At 44.1% G+C, this 19923-nt stretch overlaps 2 protein-coding genes across 2 annotated transcripts; one reads left to right on the top strand and one right to left on the bottom strand.

Moving 5' to 3' along the window:
* Positions 1 to 748: 748 nt before the first annotated feature.
* On the top strand, positions 749 to 4894 carry wasb (WASP actin nucleation promoting factor b). The gene is given in 12 exon segments (XM_069704322.1): positions 749 to 960; positions 1792 to 1932; positions 2109 to 2195; positions 2384 to 2480; positions 2878 to 2907; positions 3006 to 3041; positions 3158 to 3347; positions 3478 to 3653; positions 3762 to 3769; positions 3771 to 4364; positions 4487 to 4595; positions 4685 to 4894. Coding segments are annotated over 12 exon segments (1620 nt in total). The 5' UTR covers positions 749 to 867; the 3' UTR covers positions 4744 to 4894.
* Positions 4895 to 5096: 202 nt separating this feature from the next.
* Positions 5097 to 15789, bottom strand: LOC138624286 (semaphorin-3F-like). Its single transcript, XM_069704321.1, has 18 exons — positions 15303 to 15789; positions 13360 to 13496; positions 10102 to 10262; positions 9909 to 9971; positions 9699 to 9818; positions 9426 to 9519; positions 9202 to 9321; positions 8937 to 9082; positions 8711 to 8825; positions 8538 to 8607; positions 8220 to 8364; positions 7882 to 8104; positions 7699 to 7787; positions 7561 to 7602; positions 7313 to 7470; positions 7147 to 7214; positions 6918 to 7045; positions 5097 to 6379 (listed from the first exon to the last, which is right to left on the bottom strand). Exons 2-18 carry the CDS (start codon positions 13469 to 13471, stop codon positions 5987 to 5989), a joined length of 2247 nt encoding a protein of 748 aa, XP_069560422.1. The 5' UTR covers positions 13472 to 13496; positions 15303 to 15789; the 3' UTR covers positions 5097 to 5986.
* Between the last annotated feature and the right edge of the window lie 4134 nt (positions 15790 to 19923).

The raw sequence follows: 19923 nt of genomic DNA, 5'->3' as shown, positions 1-19923 counted from the left end.
TGAATCTTTTCTGAGACTTTACGTGACTGTTGTAAAGTTGATCATCATCTGAGTCTGAGGTGCTCACTGATCCAACAAATAGTGTCATTTGTGGGATTTTGCTGTTATTCTTGAAGGTCAAACAGACAGTTTACTGACAACCACATGAGTCAACAGAGAAGTGTTTTTTTTTTTTTTTTATATAACCCGAAACTTCCATAGCTGCAAACCAAAGAACATATTTATTGTATCACATTAAGAGAATGGAACACTATTTTCTTTTTAATCACGTTCAGCTAAGGCCAATTCAAAATTATGGATTAAAACATGCAGTGTTAGAAATGCTGTGTGTGCTTCAGCAGTTCCAGAAACTCTTCAGTATGTTGAATATGACCTATGGATTTTAAGTTCAAATGAATGGCGTCTTTTTTTTTCTTTGTTTCCTTTTCCTTTTTCAAATTTGACTAAAACATCTGTTAACTTTGTTATTCATCCTGTACATTTTTAAATTCATGTGAGTGTTATCTATCAATAAAATATATGTCTTTCATTTGTACATATGTACGTGTGTTGCTTTTTTAATCCATTTTGAAAAAAATCAAGAGATTCACAGCAGGGAAAGAGCAACAGTTCACTGCCTCCTTCTGAAAATGGAAGTGACACATTCATGTGCTCTGTGTCGGAGTGAAAGAAGAAAAGTGGGGGTTACAGAAGTGCGGTTGTCCGTTTCCTGCTTTGAGTTGATGTGTGCACAGAACAGAGAAGAGAAACTTCCTTGACTGTAGAGCTGACGGTAGAGAGCGTTCTGACAGTGTAGCAGGGACGGCTTTTTTTTAAATGCTGGACTCAAAAAGATTTAGGATCAACTGATAGACTTGTTAAAGGACCATGAGCCGTGGATCTAAAAGTAAAGCAGAGATCTCTCTGCTGAGCCCACAGGAGAATGAAAAGCTGGAGGAAATGCTGGGCAGAAGGTGTGCTGTAAGTTCTGGACTGACCTGGAAAGGGATTGACCTCTCCAGGGATCATATTCTGCTTTATCTGTTCTCACTTGTGTTTTTTTTTTTTTTTTCTGATGATAGGTTTGACTCTGAAAGCGAAAGGAGAAGGTATTAAAGATAGTACAGGTTATACTGACAGCTGCACAAAAATATGAATTTGAATATATATATATATCTCTCTCCTGCCTTAACATCATTTTCTGAATTTGAATGATCACTGCTGATGGTAAAACAATGAGCTACGAGCGGTTAAATTATATATCTAACTCGACTATCCAAAATCTTGTCGTTCCATCCCTTTTTCAAAACACTTACTGTTTATTTATTGATCCATTTTGGTCCTTTTGAAGTCCAGTCTCTTTCAAAGATATATTTTCTTCAAGCATCAACCTATTGTACATTGATGTAAATGCAGTTTAAAGTATTTGCTGATATTATTTCATTAAAAAAAAAAAAGGAGGTAGCTGTTACAGGAAATGGTGGCTGAACCAATTGTTCCTCTGCTGTCAGAATTAGACGCTTTTCTTGTGTTTAGTCTAGCAAGTAGAGCAGAAGTAGTTTTGTTCCTGACTCTCTTTTGGCAGAGGTGAAACAGTCTGTCCATTATTGTGTCAGATAAGCATTACAACCAAAAAGTAGAACACCTGGAGCTTTAGTTCTGATGATGTAGACAGTTGTAGTGGAAAATGAAGAGCTCACGCAGACGAGGAAGTTAATTCTCAGCGCAACACTGCAAAGTTACATATGAAGTGCAATGAAATGCTTTTCTCAGCTCTGAACTGTCGTCACGGTGTGCTTTTTGTGGGTTCAGTCCGTGGTCAGTGCGGTCGCACAGCTTTTCATGGCTCTGCCTCACAATCCATCCGTGTGGAGCCTGCAGCTCACTGGAGTGGTCTGCTTCGTCAAAGACAACCCTCAGCGCTCCTACTTCATACGCATGTTTGATCTGAAGGTAACCTCTCCGAAAATGCTGCCTTATACCAAAGCATGTACAAATAAGGACGAATGCTGATGAACTAATCACTGTTAATAAGTTGTCCTTTTAAAGTCATGAAACAATGACACAAGATGACTCCAATGTTACATGAGCAATACTTAAACACTGACATTCATCCTGTTTTTCCACAGGCTGGGAAGCTGGTTTGGGAGCAGGAGCTCTACAACCAAATTGTTTACTCCACTCCACAGCCGTACTTTCATACTTTTGCTGCAGATGTAAGCACGGCCTCATTTGACTCCTTTCTGCATTTGTAGTTTTAAAGTGATGCCATGCACTTATTTCTGTTAAAAAAAAAAAAAAAAAAAACCCCTAATAGGTCACAAATCTACATCAAATCTTGAAGTATTGTTTCAGAGACACATGTATTTGATTAATTGTGCATTTTTTACACACTGTGTTGTAGGAATGTCAAGTTGGACTGAACTTCTCTGAGGAGCAGGAGGCAAAAGCCTTCCAAAATGCTGTCAAGGAGAAAATCAACCAGAGAAACAACCGGCAAGGTCAGCGAGTTCATCGCCTTTGCTTTCATGTTTGTTCTTAGAATTAGAAAGCAGGAAATACATTTTTGAACATTATGATTCATTACCATATTTCCATTTGAAATATGTTTGTGTACATTATATGCTATTAGGCTATTGTTTTGTTTGTTGAAAAACAAATATAACATAAATGAAAGTAGCCTATTGCACAGACTTCCTTATCCGTTTAACAGAAATTAAATTTAGATGGTATTTTTTTGAACAATATTGCAAATGCCAACAGACTAATGAATGATAAATAATGGTTAATTTCATACTTTTTATGGAAAACAATGGCTCATTGATTTTAAACGTATAGTAGCTGCATAAGTATTACAGTGATGCAAAATGGTTTCTCTCACCCCTTTGTTATTGACAGACAAGAAACAGCGCCCCCTGCAGACTAGTGGTAAGATAGCAACGAGCTTTATCACTGCAGTATGCCATTAAAACAAGTATCAAACTATTAGGGTAAATTTAATTCTTTCTCTTTTCCTGCCACTGTAGATAGAGGTTCCCTGCCTCGAAACCCACCTGACAAATGTGTGTAACTCCTCCACCTCATAATAATATTGTAATTCTTACTACCACCAGTGATGCATGAAATTATATAATAAGAGCATACCAACCAGTGTTGTACTCTGTGTTTCCTCCAAAAGCAGCACCCACTAGCCCTGGTTCTTTCCACATGGCCACTGTGGACATCCATAACCCGGATATCCAGTCTTCACGCTATCGCTCGATGCCTCCACCCACCGCTCTGATGGGCAAAGGAAAGAAGGACAAGAAGAGCAAGAAAAAAGGCCTCAAACTCTCCAAAGCAGACATCGGAGCACCCAGTGGATTTAAGTGAGTGTAGGAGTCACTGAATGCACTGCTGTGACGTCAGGCAGTGAAGTTTAGTCAATGATCACAGAAGTTTTACAATATTGTCAATATTTTGCAAGTTGAACTGAATTATTCTTTTGTCTCCTGTCAGGCATGTATCTCATGTCGGCTTTGACCCCAACAACCTTGACCCTGACCTTTTGAAGCTGCTGTCCCAGGCTGGCATTGGTGAAGCTGAGATGAAGGATGAACAGACTTCGCAGCTCATCTATAATGTCATTGAGCAGTCGGGAGGCCTGGAGGCAGTCAAAAAGGAGGTGAACAGAGGTGAGAGTTATGCTGCCCCATTTGAACCTACTTATCAATCTCACTGCTCCCTACAGGCTGATGTATCAGTGTAAAGCTTGGCCTGAGTTTGATCTTGTTCCATTATAGCTGCTGTATCCTCCACCACCTCCACCTGGCAGACCGGGGCCCCTGCCTCCTCTGCCCGGCTCCAGTCCCTCTGCTCCAACCCCTCCACCTCCTCGAGGTCGCTCTGGCCCCCTGCCTCCCATCCCAGGCCAGTCGCAGCGAGGGACCCCACCTCCACACCCGCCTCCAGCACGTGGAGGGCTGCCGCCGCCACCACCTTCAACAAGCCGTGGTGGGCCACCTCCGCCCCCACCACCAGCACACTCCGCACCACCTCATTTGCCATCATCATCCTCAAAGCCTTCAACCCCGATGTCCTCCCACAACCTGCCTCCTCCCCCGCCGCCCTCAAGCCAGCAGCACTCCACAGGTTTCCCACCTCCGCCTGTCCCATCTACTCCCAGCAGAGGAATGGGAGGTGGTGGAGGAGGAAGTCCCCCACCGCCTCCGCCTCCACCTCCACCTCCGCCTCCACCTCCCCAGATGTCTGTTCCTTCAGACTTCCCAACTCCTCCTCCCTTCTCTGGCGGGCCCCCATCAACACCTGCTCCCGCATCCTCCGGAAAAGGAGAGAGCAGAGGGGCTCTGCTTGATCAGATTCGACTGGGGAAGAAGCTCAAAAATGTAAAGCAACTTGGTTGTCTCAAAGATATTTTGATTGTCTGGCTGCAATGTGTCAAACTTTTAATCTTCTTTGAGAGATTTTGGTGTTTAAACATCGTCTCGTTTCCTGCTGTGTGCTACAGGTGACAGAAAGCCCTGATTCAGGTCAAGCTACATCAGAATCAGGTGAGGGCATCGTTGGAGCTCTCATGATGGTCATGCAGAAGAGGAGTAAAGTCATCCATTCCTCTGGTAAATATTACATCTTTACACATGTGGTGCATGAGTGGAACCGTCAGGGCAACAAAATCCCTCATCTTTATATTTGATCCTTCTTTCAGATGAAAGTGAAGAGGAGGGCGGCGATGAAGATGATGATGACGATGAATGGGACGACTGATGTCGAGCTTAGCTCAGTTGTGGATTTGGTTTTAAACGGCCACATTGTTACACGTGATGATTTGTATCTGCAAACTGGAGTACAACTCGTATATGTGAGGTTACTGTGTCGGTGATAAAGTAAATAAATAAACAAGTAATTCAATATAAAAGACTAGAAAGAACAGATTTACGAGAGTTTTATATATTTTGTTCTAACATTTCCAGTGCAGGATTCATCTGCATAACAACACATAGCACTGTGTTACTCACGATGAAGGTGAATGATGGCTGGAAAAGAACTTGTTTTTCTTCTTTTTAAAAATCTGTAAAACAGTATATGACAGAACACCAACACACAATACTAAATCTGAGCCAGTTTCACTCCCATTTATATAACATACTGTACATTAAAAAAAAAAAAATTAGGTTCTTGTATCATTTTTTTCATACGTCTGTGCAAAGATCCCCAATTCCCTCGAACAACCACCACCGACAAAGTGCATAACTGGAAGAACACTGTACGCTATACAAATCTTCAAGACTCACATACTGGAGGTCACTAAAGCACAGGACAGAGGGAGTCATTATATGACAACATCCAATGGAATTAGCTTAACAGAATACATTACACCTTATAAACATCATAACACACCGAGTTCAAAAACAGAACAACAGTAAAATGTACAACTTGCAACGAACAACCACAGTACGCATGCAAAATATGCATTTATATCGTCATATTATCTTCATACAATACAAGAGTAATCAAATGACCATATCATGACCATATATATTATATTCACAATCAATATATTACATTTCTGTTTCAAGATACTTAAAAGAGACCATACCTGTGTTTTTGCACGTTGTAGCCCATTAATGTTGCATATACTTTACATCACAGTCAGCCTTTGTCCAAAACAACACCAAGTTTGAGTGAAATATGTGATCGATCCCGATGTGCAGTCTTTGTTTTTTGTTTTTTTTCTCCACAGTAACATTATAGTTGCGTGGTAATACAGCTGTGTTTTGAAAACTAGAAATGTACGATATAATTTAGAACGTGGTCATCAGTAGTGTAAAATATATTTAATATGGTTTTACTGGGCTGACACTTACAAAAACCACCAATATAGTACTGTAATGACAGAGTGACATCATCACCTGCCCAATGAATGGAAGTGACACCCGAACACGTGTCAAACTAAAAGTCCACCATAAAGTCCAGACAGGCCGGTGCTGGACGGCGTCGGTCCCGTCCTCTAGCCAAGGCCTTGGTCCTGGCTTTCTGTGTGCCTGCGGCTGGTGCGCTTGCGCTGTTGCTGCTGCTGCTGCTGCTGCTGCTGTTTGGGATCGAGCTGTTCCCGGTAGGACTGGCAGTACTGGTTGATCAGTCTGATCTCCGGTGGGAATGGTGTAACGAGGGACGACTGCGCGTAAGGCCCCACATGGCGAGTTTTTGGCTCTTCGTCCTCATCTTCAGCGGTGAGAGCTAAAACGATGTCTCGATCGAGGATGCGCAACGCCACGCGGGCCACTGTGTGCTTAAAGTTGTTTTCGGTGGCGAGGCAGTGGTAGAGCCCCGCGTCTGATTGGTTGAGAGACTTCAAGAGGATGCCGTGGTTGGTCTTCAGAACTCCTCCCACACGATTGAGCTGCAGAAAACAAAAATAACAAAGTCAGCAGGAAAAGAACAAACATGTGTCCAAATTATAAATAACAGCGAAAGCAATACATTGTCATTTGGGAATACTCTTATTTGTTTTCCCGCCGAGAGTTAGATGAGAAGAGAGAAATCTCTCGTGTCTATCTGGGAAGGAAGAAGCTACATGTTGAAACAACACGGCTCTGTATAAAAGGCAACAAAATCCACCAAGTAATACATCAAATTTACACAGTAAAGATGCAAATCTGGTTTGTTTAAACTGCACAGGATCTGTGAATAAAAGCAAGTTGCTGTTTACAGGGTTACGAGCTTGACTATTTCTTGGCAGGAAGCAGGGACTTTCTGGAGTCTCTGGTGGTTGCCCGTAACCTCACAGTGAGGAAAAGCCTCATGTTTACTGGACAGACATGATAGTGGTACAGTATGATCAATTTTCATCTAACTCCCAGCAAGAAACAAAATATGCTCAGTTTCCAAAATGTCATGATTCTTTTGACATTTTGAAAAATCTGTTTGCTCTTCCTCACCAATTTCCTCTTTCCTTCCCTCTGGAAGAGCCACTTGACTGTGGCCTGGGGAGAGCGAGGTTGACACTCTAGAAAGGTACTGCTGCCCTCGACTCCAAACTGCACTGTCTCTCTCAGACGTTTCTCCACTGCACATGCAGACAGAAAAGAAATGGTGAAACCGTCTCAAAACAAACACAAATTCAAAGTGTGCGTGACCTTTAAAACACACAAAAAAAAAATGCCACACCTTTGGCGTTAAAGCCTCTGCACTGCCTCAGTGGATCACCGTGTTTAACATCCTGTCTTCTGCTCCTCCTGAGACCCAATACAGAATAAAAATGTAAGTAGAATTGACACGTCCTCACTTTATAGTCTAGAAACAGTGCAGAGTGAAGACATGAGACGTCTCTGACCTTTTGGTCGACGGAGTGAAAGCAGAGCAGCTCTCTCCATCCCAAGCACAGTAGGGGTCTCGGGCCAGACAGCAGTCAGAGCAGGCCCGGCCGTACACACCGCAGCGGTGCAGCGACACCTGGGTCAGCCCCGCGTCCGATGACACGTACAGCTGTTGCTGCGGTGACACAAGCAAAACAAACTCAGTGAAGTTGTGAACATTCAGTATAATGCAGTGAAATGTAAATGACCCAGTTCGATTTCTTACTCTTTTAGATGATATCTTCATTGTTTTGACTGGCGCTCTGGTCTATAAATTAACAATAACAATTTTTTTTTTTATAATTGAGCAGATCTTTGACATGATTGTATAATGGTCTTTTTAGGACATCATATTTAGACATACCCGAAACACCTCCACTTCCTCTAGTGTCAGTTCCTCCATGCTGGTTGGGTCCTTAGGCAAAACTATAACTTTTTGCACAGTGCCTCGATCTGGAAGCGACATGAATTATGTTCACGACCTACATTTTCTTCAAAAATATATCCTTCAACCAGGCTTGTGCCACCAGCCCTGCAGCCGTCTCACCTGTCCCCAGGAAGAGCACCTCATAGCGCCCATCCACAGCATCCACCTGATCCACCACCAGGGCTGTGAAGCGGTAGTCGACGCCTGTTCTCACCACCAGGGGGCGGCGGTGGATAGGATAAACTGGATGAAACATGAGGGGATGGGCTCGGATGAAATTCACAGCCTCATCTGAGAAGTTCTTGGAGGAGCGAATACCAGGAGTGAAGGTTCCTCCCGGACACTGGGTGGGAAGAAAAACAGAGGTGAAGTTTGTTTGTTTGTATTCGCTCAAATTATTTAGATGTCTGCAGTTTATTCGATTGCATCACTTTGGAGATAACATGACTGAAACCTACTGTCCCGGGCCGTGGGTAGGGGATCTTGCCAGTGTACTCTGTCCACTGGTAATTATGGCCATGTTTGTGGGCAAACGGTCCATTGAAGACGTTGCGAATATCAGCCATTGAGTACACACAGACGGCTGATCCCTTGAACACGGAGCTTCAGCACAAACACACAATTAAGGTATGAGGCAGAGGTGGGACACAGCCCGCGCCCAACCCATCAAATTATGAATTGACCACAAAAATTTAAGAAGAAAGAGAAAAGAAAAAAGAATGAAAGAGGTTGGGTGAGTTGTGATTTTATCAGCCAAGCCTCCGAAGATGCCTCACCCTGCTGTGGTGAAGAGAGCGTACACCATTGGGTTTCGTTCATCCTGCGTCCGCTGAATAAACACATCCCCTGAAAGAAGAACGGTATGCAAATCAAGAACGCTATATTCAAAAGCAGGCGCAATTAAAATGTAGCCAGTTTGAACAAAGTGCTGATTTTATCGTGACTTTACGTAGTTCATCAAATCGTGTCTCCACCCCATCTTCTCCTATCACCGAACAGATAAGACGAGCCTTCAGGAACGTCGTCCAGCGGTTCACCAGGGACTTCTGGCCTCCTTCATCATTCTGACAGGAAAGAAATTAGGTCATGATTCAATATGTGCAACGCGTTTCATATCGCAAGGTAGGCCGCATATATTTTCCCAACATGCAGTAATAGTGTGGTGTTTGGCTCACCAGACACACTCTTCCCACCCGGGCTAAAACAGTGGGGCTTGCCCCGCCACTGGAGTCCAGACTCTTTTCCCGGAAAAAGAAGTAAAGTTTGTCGTCGTTCTTTTCTGCACTGTCAGGGATCTGCTGGATCTGAATAAACACAGGCTCTAGAGGATAAAACCAGATCAGCAGAAGAGAGGATTGAGGCAAGTGGTTGTCAAATAAAATGAGGGGAACCGAAACCTGCAATCATGGACATTTACCTCCTCACACCCACTTTACTCACCGTTGAGCCACCTGGAGTCATACTGCTCCGTCCTGATTGCTGTTCTCCCTCCCATGGTCCTAAACAGAGCCGCATCTGTACTCATGAAGTCGATGTGTACCCCGGCATAGAGGTTATTATCTGCAGAGGTGGGAGAGAAAGAAAACAGGCGAAAGTTTGTAACCGTAGCTTAAGAATGAGTTTGTGTTTTAGTTTTTTATGCCTATAAATAAATCATTTCTTACTGATCAGAACAGCAACGTTCTCCTGTTTGGGATCATAGGAACATTTTCCCTTCCCGGAATCCACATACCCGGGGACCAGCCTAAACAAGTAGTCCTGCAGAGGCATTAAAATAGAGCGCTGAGACGTCACGAGGGAACATGGGGAAATCATAAACAAATCAGTGTCCCAGTTTGTAGTCGTGAAATATTTAGCAGGACAAAGCTTTCCAGGCCTGCTGCGGGAGGAGCTCTGCTGTTAAATCCCACCCGGGGAACTGTAAATGTCTTGTTCACCTCTGCCCTCCAGCCTCTGTTGATGAACGTGCAGATGGGCTGATACGCCCCCGTACCACAGGTGTAGAGGTGGGTGCGGTTCCACGGTTCTATCATCCGCACAAAGTTGGCACATTCCCCCTGGAAAAAGAGGAGAAAGGAATTCAAACATCGTGGTCCCATCTTGAAAGCAGATGCCTCTGATTTTTTTGAAAGAATACATGATCCCACCTGTCGTCCCTTTCCTGTCATCTGACATTCTCCCTTTCTCTTAACAGATGCGGGCCAGTGGATCTGTTTTTCAGAAAGCACAAGCACCCCAAAAATGGTGAATTATTCAGGATCATTGCACTCAGAGACTTATTACCACATACCACATAGCAGACTGGATTTAAAAAGCAAGCTGCTGGAATTTGAAACGCACAATGAGCGGCTCCTTGTTGACGTTGTGCATGTCCAGAGCCACCAGGTACTCCCGGCTGCCCAGGTACAGACGGCCCTGATCCTGATCCATCAGCAGGATACGGTAGTCGCTGGTGTTGAAGGAGAAACTGAAGGGTCGAGCTGCTCTCGTGTCCATGAGTTCTGTGTGGAGAGTTTTGTTAAATAACCATGAATTCCCATTATTCCCTTTATGGCTTTAACATGTTTCATTACTGACTTGGATGAACTTGTGGTTCCTGAAAGACCACACTTCTCACTTCTCCTCTGGAAAATGTGTGTCACTGATTAAATATAACTCAACTTGGAGCATTTTAAGAAACATATTTGCTTTTAAGATCTCAATAATTAATGTGTCCTGGCTGTCTGATTGAGCTTAAGGCACTGCATGCCCTTTGGAGTTAGCCGAAAAAGCAGGTCCCCCAGGAAACACGGTCAGTGGAACTCGCAGCTAATTCTTGAGATCAGGTTTGTGTTCAGCAGAGCGTAACCTGTTAAGACATGCTGCAGTGGAAAATGTTTCTGCTTTTTTGTCCTCCTGAAAGCTTTGATTGAACAATTTTCATCCCCCCGCAAGACAAATGGACTCCGCGCGGCGCTCCTAATGTTTGTTTCCATTCTTCTGTCCAGCAACTCATGGCCTCAGTTTGGGCACATAAAAAGCAACACACACACACACACACACACACACACACACACACACACACACACACACACACACACACACACACACACACACACACACACACACACACACACACACACACACACACACACACACACACACACACCTGTGGTCAAATATTGACCACCATATGTGCACACACTGGGACATGGCGAAGGCATGTTAAAGACAGCGGGATTATATAATGACAAATGTTCGCAGAGACCCTCAGAAGCGGGCTTACAGGGACTCAAGACGAAGAACAATCTTTATTTACATCAAAGTGTCCGCCATCTTCCTCCTGAGGCCAGTGTTAACAGGATGCAGTCAAGGTGCCACTAAAATAAGCCGTGCAATTGGATCTCTGGACGACACAGGATGGAGTCTTAGAGGTGGGACGAGGTCTGGTTCTAGTTCCCGATAGGTAAACACAGGATAACAAGCCTCTGGCCGAGGTCCACTGGACCATAGTGGATTCAGTGAACGAGCTAAATGTAGAAACACCACACCCCTATACATGTCTCCATTCTCCAAAAATAGCAAACAATGTCCTGCCATCATCCGGTAAACATTCAGCAAACACTTATCCACTGACAACATTCTGACACTGATAGGGAAACACTGGGAAGGACGTATGATTCGAGGATGAAGCTACAGCTGGGCCACTATTAGCTCTCATGTTACAACTTGACAACATATTGTCACTGAGGCACTAATGACTACTGCCATTTAGTCCCAGACCTATCTCTAGTATGAGCAAACTGCTGACATCAGTGTGAGGGCATGAGATTCTAAAACATGGCTTCAGTTACGTAGCACATTTTGCTTTCTAGCAATGCTGACTAATTCTATCAAACGAGTCTCCATCGGTCCCTCTGAAGTTTGGACGACTGACACAACTTCTCAGCAGTGGAGGAAACAATAAAAGATCTGAATCCCCTGCGGGCCTCCTAGAGCCCGGAGTGTCACTCAGCCCGGCTCATTCGTTCAGAAGAGTCACATGTCCTCCGGCCGCCCTGAAACCTCCTCCACAGGCGCCTCGGGGAACAAAGAGACTCGCTGTCACAAACAATGAACAATAAATCCTTGGAGTGGCAGAAAACAGTTGGAGAGTAAATCCAACTTTTCTCCTTTTTGTTCGGTAGTATGGGGGCGGGGGGGGGGGGGGTGACGGAGGTCTGTGAGTGCCGCTGCTTCATCTGCAGGACCCCTCCAACCAATCTCAGATTCAACACCTCTCAGCTGCGCCTGTGTATGAATTTGTTACAGAGAGCTCCGTGCAGATGTGAATTCCTTCATCTAACAGGAACGTGATCAAGTTCAAGACCAAACTTGTGTAATGGGTCAGACTATTACTTTGTTCACACTGCTGCCAAAAAAAATCCCCAAAAAAACACTGGTACATATAAGCTGTTTACTGAAAGGGGATTAGTGTCAAAGGTCATATAAAAATGCACAGCAATTACTCTCTCAAGCCTCAAACGGCTCTGCGTCCGTGTACCGCAGCCCTTCGACAGCATGTAGACAGCTGTTTTCAGTCGTACAAGAATCATCTGAATTCAAAACAGACTCCGACTGGGAGTTGTTATCAACCGCGGAGCTCGTGATTAGCTCACTTCTAATCTGCCTCAGGTGACTTTTCTTGACTTTTAACAATAACGTAAATATTTCTCACTGAATGGCGACACTTTAACAGGACGGCGCGCCCAACGTGTTGACGTTGCCTCGACATGACCCGCAGCCAGAACGCCCTCGACTCAGCTCCGCATGAAAGCTCTCCAGAATCTAATTCACACCTCTAATTCTCACTTACATGTACTTCAGGTGTGACATGTGCGTGCGAGTTTGAGTTTGAGTGTGACCGTCCACGAGTGGAGGTGACCACATGACAGCGAGGCAGAAATAACTGTAATCATCCGGCATTGTTTTGATCAAAGGTGTCATCCACATATTTGTAACACAAATCTCTGCCATTACAGTTAATGAGGCCTGAGCAGACGACAGCAGGGAAAATCCCAAATGCATTCAAAGAAAGGCTTTAAAAGCTCAATCCGCCCCATCTTGAATTCACCTCTTTGTGGCTCAAAAATTACCAGACTTAAAATATAATTTTGCTCCTGTGATCAAATTTCAGGTGTTTCCTTCTTGTGTCATAATGTCAGACATCAAAAACAAGGAAGAGCTGCCAGGTCAGACCTCAGTGCGTGTGGGTTTTTGGGTGTGGAGAGCAACTCTGTCGAAGGGCACCGGCAGTCACCAACTACACGTAATATCCACCTTTTGTTTTCAGTGTTACACTGTTTGACATGTGGCAGGAAATACGTTCTTTACATATGTATGAAAAGGAAACAAAACTACCGGTGTGTGTGTGTGTGTGTGTGTGTGTGTGTGTGTGTGTGTGTGTGTGTGTGTGTGTGTGTGTGTGTGTGTGTGTGTGTGTGTGTGTGTGTGTGTGTGTGTGTGTGTGACTCCGCGTGTGCCCGAGTGACTTAGTAGGAAAGAAACCAAACAAGTAGGATAAACTATTATGATAATCCTTGCTGTCAGAGGAGTTTTGGTTGATCTGTATGAACTCACCTTTGAAGGAGAGGCGAACCCGCGGAGCAGACTGCTGCAGGGCCGAGCCTCTGTAAACACATAAGGCCAACAGGAGGAGTTGGGCTCCAGATGCTGTCATGGTAACAGTCATGCAGGTAGCCCACAGAGATCTAAATCTGGACGAAAGAAGAAAGAGGAATGAACTATTATTATAGAGTGCCCCATGAGAAATATGAGACAGAAAAAGAAGGAAGGACAGACAAGATACACACAGACTCTCTCTCTTTCTCTGATCTCTGTGATCAGAAGTTTGGCCTGCAGCCTTCTAAGGCAAGACGTATAGTTTGGCAGGAGAGAACAACGTCCAAATCTTCACACCTGCGCTGGAAAATATGACAGTCCTATTATTTATTTAGGCGTAAATGTAGTGAGGTATGTGTTAGGACTTTATAATGGTACTTTGCAAGCACAGTCACATGGAAAAAGTCTGAAAAAGGGAGATTCATGTCTTCTGGTCTTCATCTCGTACCTTTAACTTAACATATTACATTTTCTTGCGCATATATTTCGCCCACATTTTTCATCGAAAACTGTACACAAGAAGATGGTGAAGATGCCAATCACTGATTCCCTCTGGCTCTCCTTCTCTTTCAACAAAGCACGTCCACGTACTTTTAGAAGTTGACGAGTGAAGTACATGACAGTTCAAAGAAACAGGTAGTCCTCGCTGAAACAATTTCTGACAGTTTAGGGGTGTTGAAACGTAGCCTAACTGTTAGACCTTAACTCAAGCATTCATTATGCATCTGCACTTTGCTGGAGAGGATCCCATATAAATTATGAATACTAAAAGCTCCATAACATCCATTAAATTGTCTCCCTGAAGGTGTGCTTTGCTCGGGCTATAAGCTATCCCGTGGGCTTTTCTTTTTCTCATGACATCCATGTAGCCGAGGCCCCCAGTGCACATGGTACAAGCCTGGAAAATGAGGGCTTTTAGGCAGAGTTATTCATGGTGAGAAAGGAGTGAGATTTCACAAAATGTTGACTGTTTTTCACAATAATCCATCAATCTCTGCGGGACACGTAATGTAAAAAAGATGTTCCCCTCGATAAACCTGAACATTGTGATGAAACTGAAGTGACTGGCATGGTGAATATGAAGAAATGTAAAACAGAAGCTACTGGGAACACCTCACAGCCTTCCTGGCATAATCACGCTGTTGCCATATCTGCTCACCAGGGGATCCAGATTTCTATCCCCCTCTATCAAACACCGTACACTAGATTTACTGCTAATAATACACGTGCACCATGAGATGTACATGTCATCGAGATGAGGTGGAGACAATTTTTATTTGTCATGAAGCTGAAAAAGAATCACCTATTAAATCAGCACAGTGACACAGTGACTTCATCAATAAAACAAAGACATTATCATTCAGTGAATCATTATAAATCAAATATAAATGAAATGAGCGTATGATCATGAACATTACAGACACAATTTAAGTCCATATTTGAATATATGAATAAATATTAAATACAAGACTAGAAGGATATTTTATGTCATAATCTATTTAAAGGGTAATTATTCCTTTTTAAAAACCTTAAATCAGCAAATATTAGGCTACTAAAGCATTATATTGTGCCTGAGGGGCTGCAAGTAAGTGATGGCCTAATTTCGTGGTATTTTATACGGCAGTTCTTTTGGTTTTCTGGGCTGGGTGGAAACGCCAGGACAGATTAAAGTTCTGATGTAATAATATACAGTTTCCCCTCTAAAAAAAAAATAATAATTACAGGATTTCTATAACCTAGTTCTTTTTTCAGCGGAAGAGTGCGCACTTACCTGTGAACTCAACATCCAGAAATAGGAGCCGTACATATGTGTGCACTTCAGTCATCTACTATTCACATTTCGCTACAGAGTAACCAGACGTGAGTTAAAAGTTAAACCAGAGAGAAGTTAAATGTCCTACCTTTGATTTCTGGCGTCCCTCTCGGTCGTCGCTGTGCCTCTCGGATCCCAAAAAAAAACTTGCGGGATGTTAACGCTGCATTCCCCGCGTTTTGCGCCTCGGAGCCGGACTGGAAAAATCTCTCTCAGCAGCTCTGCGCAGGCATAAAACAATCCGATAGGTTTGCAAATTCCTCTTGAGAAGAAAAACCGACGCCTAATCAGTCGCTATTAACCGAAGGCTTTCTTCCATACAACATTTTTGAAAAGAAAAACAGCACAGCTGGTCCCTGAACGCTTGTTCCACTCTTTCCAAAAAAGAAAAAAAGAAAAAAAAAAAAAAAGTTTACGCCTGGATGGCAGCAACCATCTCCGAGATGTGATCAAGATGTTGGTCCATTGATCCGTCAAAGGGGAGTTCGAGGGTGACTGAGGGAGAATCAAGTGACCAGGTGCAGGTGTTGGGAGAGAGTCTACCCTGCTGTCCTCTCCCTTCTGTTCTGCCCCCACCCAGCCTCCCCTCTCCTGTTGGCCCACAGCAGCATTGGACCAAACCTCTTGGTACACCATATGGGTATGATTAACCCTGTCACTGCCGGTGAGTTTGACACACTGCTCCACTCAACTGTTAACTGTTAATCTGTATCAGTCCAATATTCTCTTATGGCAAAGCTTAAAGGGGGGGGGGGGGGGCAATATTTGCGATTTTAATTCCCTCTTGTAATACCACGTCGTGCCCTGTGAGGCGACGGTGAGTCACTGGAGCGTCTCAAGAGTTTTTGGCTAGTTCAAATTTAGTGTATTTTTACCCTGCTGTTGGTCAGTGTTGTTGTTGTTGTTGTTGTTGTTTTTTTTATATATATATAACTGATTATTGTAAAGTATGGATCCAGTAGCGGATCAAAGAAAATGTCCGCAGCAAAACCATATATCTGCTCCATTAGAATTTTTTTCTGATATGATTTGTGTTGTCATTAACTCCAGATCTGTCCTCCAAAACGAGGTCAGAGTGCTACCAGCTAATCTAACTTGTCTGAACGGCACATCAACAAACATTTAACATCTTGTGGTATTCATGACCTCTGACCCTGGCGAAATGGCTTCTTTTTTTTTTCCATTGATAATAATTTAATATATTGTAATTTTAGTCAAATAGACTTTTTCTTTGTGATTTAATAGGCTACTACGTCTGAGGAAAATCTTCCTTTTTCCCCCCAAAAAAAAAAAATGTTTTCCTCTTTTATTATGCCTTTGCATTTTCTGAATGACGTCACTCGCTGCTTGAACACCAAACATAACGTGCACACGACTTCCAATGTCGTACCTACGAGCTCACCAACTCGAAGGCAGGACGACACTGTCACTAATGGACTGGTGCAACGTAGCCACCGTTGACATTAATTGCTGTTTACTCACGAGTGTATAAGAAATGTCGCAAGTTCAGCATCAAATGTCATCCCTTTACTTGCCAAATGCTGTCTCCTGTTGTGAAAAGTGACCCTGATATTAAACTCTTTCATGTGGGACTGAGGGCTGACTGGACGCTGCAGTGACTCGGTGGTGCCTCTTGAGGTGCAGGGTGGTTTCATGAGAGAGGCGCGTGCCAGGGCTAACTTTAGCGTATTTCTGTGCAGCACAATACATGAATGTAAAACTGTTATTTCTTCACATTCTGTGGATCATTTTATTTTTTATTTTTTATGTTTTAAACTTAAAAGTCTCACACATTGCACGTTTATTTAAGCACACTTATTCTGTTAAATTGTAATGGGCACGTCGCCATGTGTTTCTCACAGGCCCCAGGAGGGCCCGCAGACTATTCTTATACATAATACAGGGGATTAAATTTACTATTGGATATCGAGGAGCCGGGTCTACAATGTCACCGTTACTCCTCAGCTCCGCATAAGGGCCAGGTCAGCCAAAAAAGATTCCAGGGATTCCTCTCTGGCTGGCTCCAGCGCTCATGACAACGGTGACAAAGCAAGCAGAAGTGGGGGGTGACTGGATGTAAAGGACATCCATCCTGTTAACAGAGCCTTGAGCTTGAAATTAAAACAGCTTTTAGGGCGTCTCTCATCATTACTGGCTTTGTGAAGAGCTCTGACACAGTATGGTGCACTAAAGACACAAAAGCAGACGGTGAATGTATTCTGAGCCAACGGCCCTGCAAGACAGTAAAATAAAATAAACACACAAGGCAATGTGGCGTGCCAGTGTGTGAAAGGTCACACAGGAGAGCAGTTCCTGGCGAACCTTGGAGAAGCTTTTAGGTTTATCTTTAATGCATATTCTCAGGCTCATCGTCACACTAACAGAGTTCGTGAGCAGTGACCTTATCTCTAGCTGAGTATCGGCCAGATGTGATCTACAGGCGTAGTGTGTCAAAATGTGTCCGGGAGGGAGTCTTTGTTTCCCGCCCCACAGGAGGCATCCCTCTGTTTCCAGCTGAGGAAATGAGTCATGAGTGTGTGCCGAGTTCAGGTTTCCGTGTGCTCTCAACTTTGTCCATGGTCACCAGAACACTGACCAGCTCCCACCACTTCGTAAACAACCATTAACGTCATCTGTATCTGTCACTGCACCATCCTGCCGCCTTATCTGGCCGGCATACACGCACTGCTGCCTCAACTTGCTAAAGAGATAGCAACAGCTCTTCCCTCACCTCTGGAATGGGTATTTCTTGCTCTGTGTACGTGAGTACAAGGAAAGGAGTAGAAGCAGAATAGACCTGCTGTCGCCAACATGATGGATGGATTTCGTATCGTGGAGACAGACAGCATGGATTGGAAAACAACCCTGGCTGTTTCTCGGGTTCACAAAAAGCTCTGTCAAGAGGGTCTTCCTGCCTAATGGGTAGGTAATGTGAAATGTGAGGTAGACGTTTATCCCTGTAGGCCAACCGAAAGATCCGGATGAATCTTGGGGCCTCAGACACATCAATCATGACAATTCTTGGGGCAGAGTACTGTCCCCTTGAGGAAAAACAACCCATTATTTGACCCACTGACGGTCTTTCCTGCAAGGATACTGATGAATTGAAGAGTGTTTGAACACGCCCGCAACTCAGAGGCGTGTCCGGGGCATCACCAATGCATGATGGGCCACAATGACCCTGGGCGGAAATTATAGGGTAGGGGAAATAAAGGTACAATAGTCACCAGGATTACTCGCTCTATATTTAACCACAACATTTCTCCTACAGCTTTACAAGTCCTTTAATTATTATCTTACTGGTCATAAAAAAATGTAAACATCAAAATGCAAGATAAGGGAACAGGTGCTGTGTGACATCTATGAACTTCACACACCAATGATTATCAAAGGAGGGCAACTTTGGAAAACATCTTTGACATGAAGGGCGCATACGTGGCGCACATTCCAGCCACAGCCTGCTCACCTCGTGCTGAATTGGAAGTGAGGTGAGTGCAGGCTTTTACAAAGAACACCGCGCAGGCATATTGTAGCTGCAGCTTCCCCGAGACAGAGCAGCGTCTGCATTCGTCCAACGTGCCACGTGTCCACCGGGCCAGCCAGCCACCATCTGCCTCAAAGACAAGACTGGCACTCTCCCTCGCTATAAAATGCAGCTGGGAGAATCAACAGCTGTTGAAGAGGAGCTCTTTCCAAATAACAAGGGGGTGTGTGTTAGGGAGGGAGGGAGGGAGGGAGGGTTACTGTACATGAAAAGAGGAGAGTGAGGATGTGAGGCGGATAAGCGAAAGTACAGTCCTTGCGCCTTAAAAGGTAAATCTGTCAGCACTCGTGAAAATTCTCTGGTAATAGTGTCCTGGTTTCAATAACAGCCCAAAATATAATTTGTATTTTTGCCTTCAGCTCCATCTTGACATCCAAAGTGTGCTCAGAAAATCAGTGGGAAAAAAAAAAAATCAGCCATGCTGAAAACAGTGAGAATGGGTGCATGTGTGTCTCTCTTTGGCAGACAAAATTTGTATGCCAGCGTACATGTATACAGTGTGTGAACGCACACAAGGATGCACCGGCACACATGCACTCGCTCTGCTGCCTGAATTAAAAGTGAATTGATTTCTCTTATCTTTGTCCACACCCATGCTCTCTGCTCCCTGTGCACACATCCTTGAGACACCAGACTCCTTCAGGTGAATTTCAATGTCAAAGACACGAAGGTAACACAGCCGCTGCAATCTGTTCATTCTGTTAAGTAGTTTTGTGTGTGTGCGTGTGTGTGTGTGTGTGTGTGTGTGTGTGTGTAACTGTGTGTAGGTGTGTAGGTGTGCGCGTGCGCTTGTGTGCGTGTGTCTACAGTATGTGCAGTGTGATTGGTGGGGGTTAGGCCTATTCATCTGTCTGGTGTGATCATGGCTGTCTGTAACTGGGCCTAGGCGTGAGTATGCACTCTGTGATCTCCCAGATAAGAGTCATCCATCTGCTGTGTGTATCTGTCAGGGCCCAGGCAGCTCCGCTTATCACTGCACTCATCCATTTCCCTCAATCATACTCACTCTATTTTCCTTTCTCCCTTTTTCATCCTTTACTGTTTTCCCTCCTGCACAGGTCGAATGCTGCGCTTTATCTTGATTAGCTGACGAGCAGAGAATCACGCATATCTGAGCCACGGCGTTCAACACAAAACCTGCAAATATGCGCGGCTTCTGCCGATA

Source organism: Brachyistius frenatus, unplaced genomic scaffold (genome assembly GCF_029030835.1).
Source record: "Brachyistius frenatus isolate BFR_SWC_R1_liver_20210118 unplaced genomic scaffold, ASM2903083v1 Contig_50, whole genome shotgun sequence".
NCBI classification, from domain to species: Eukaryota; Metazoa; Chordata; class Actinopteri; family Embiotocidae; genus Brachyistius; species Brachyistius frenatus.
This window is presented reverse-complemented; position numbering and strand designations above follow the sequence as displayed.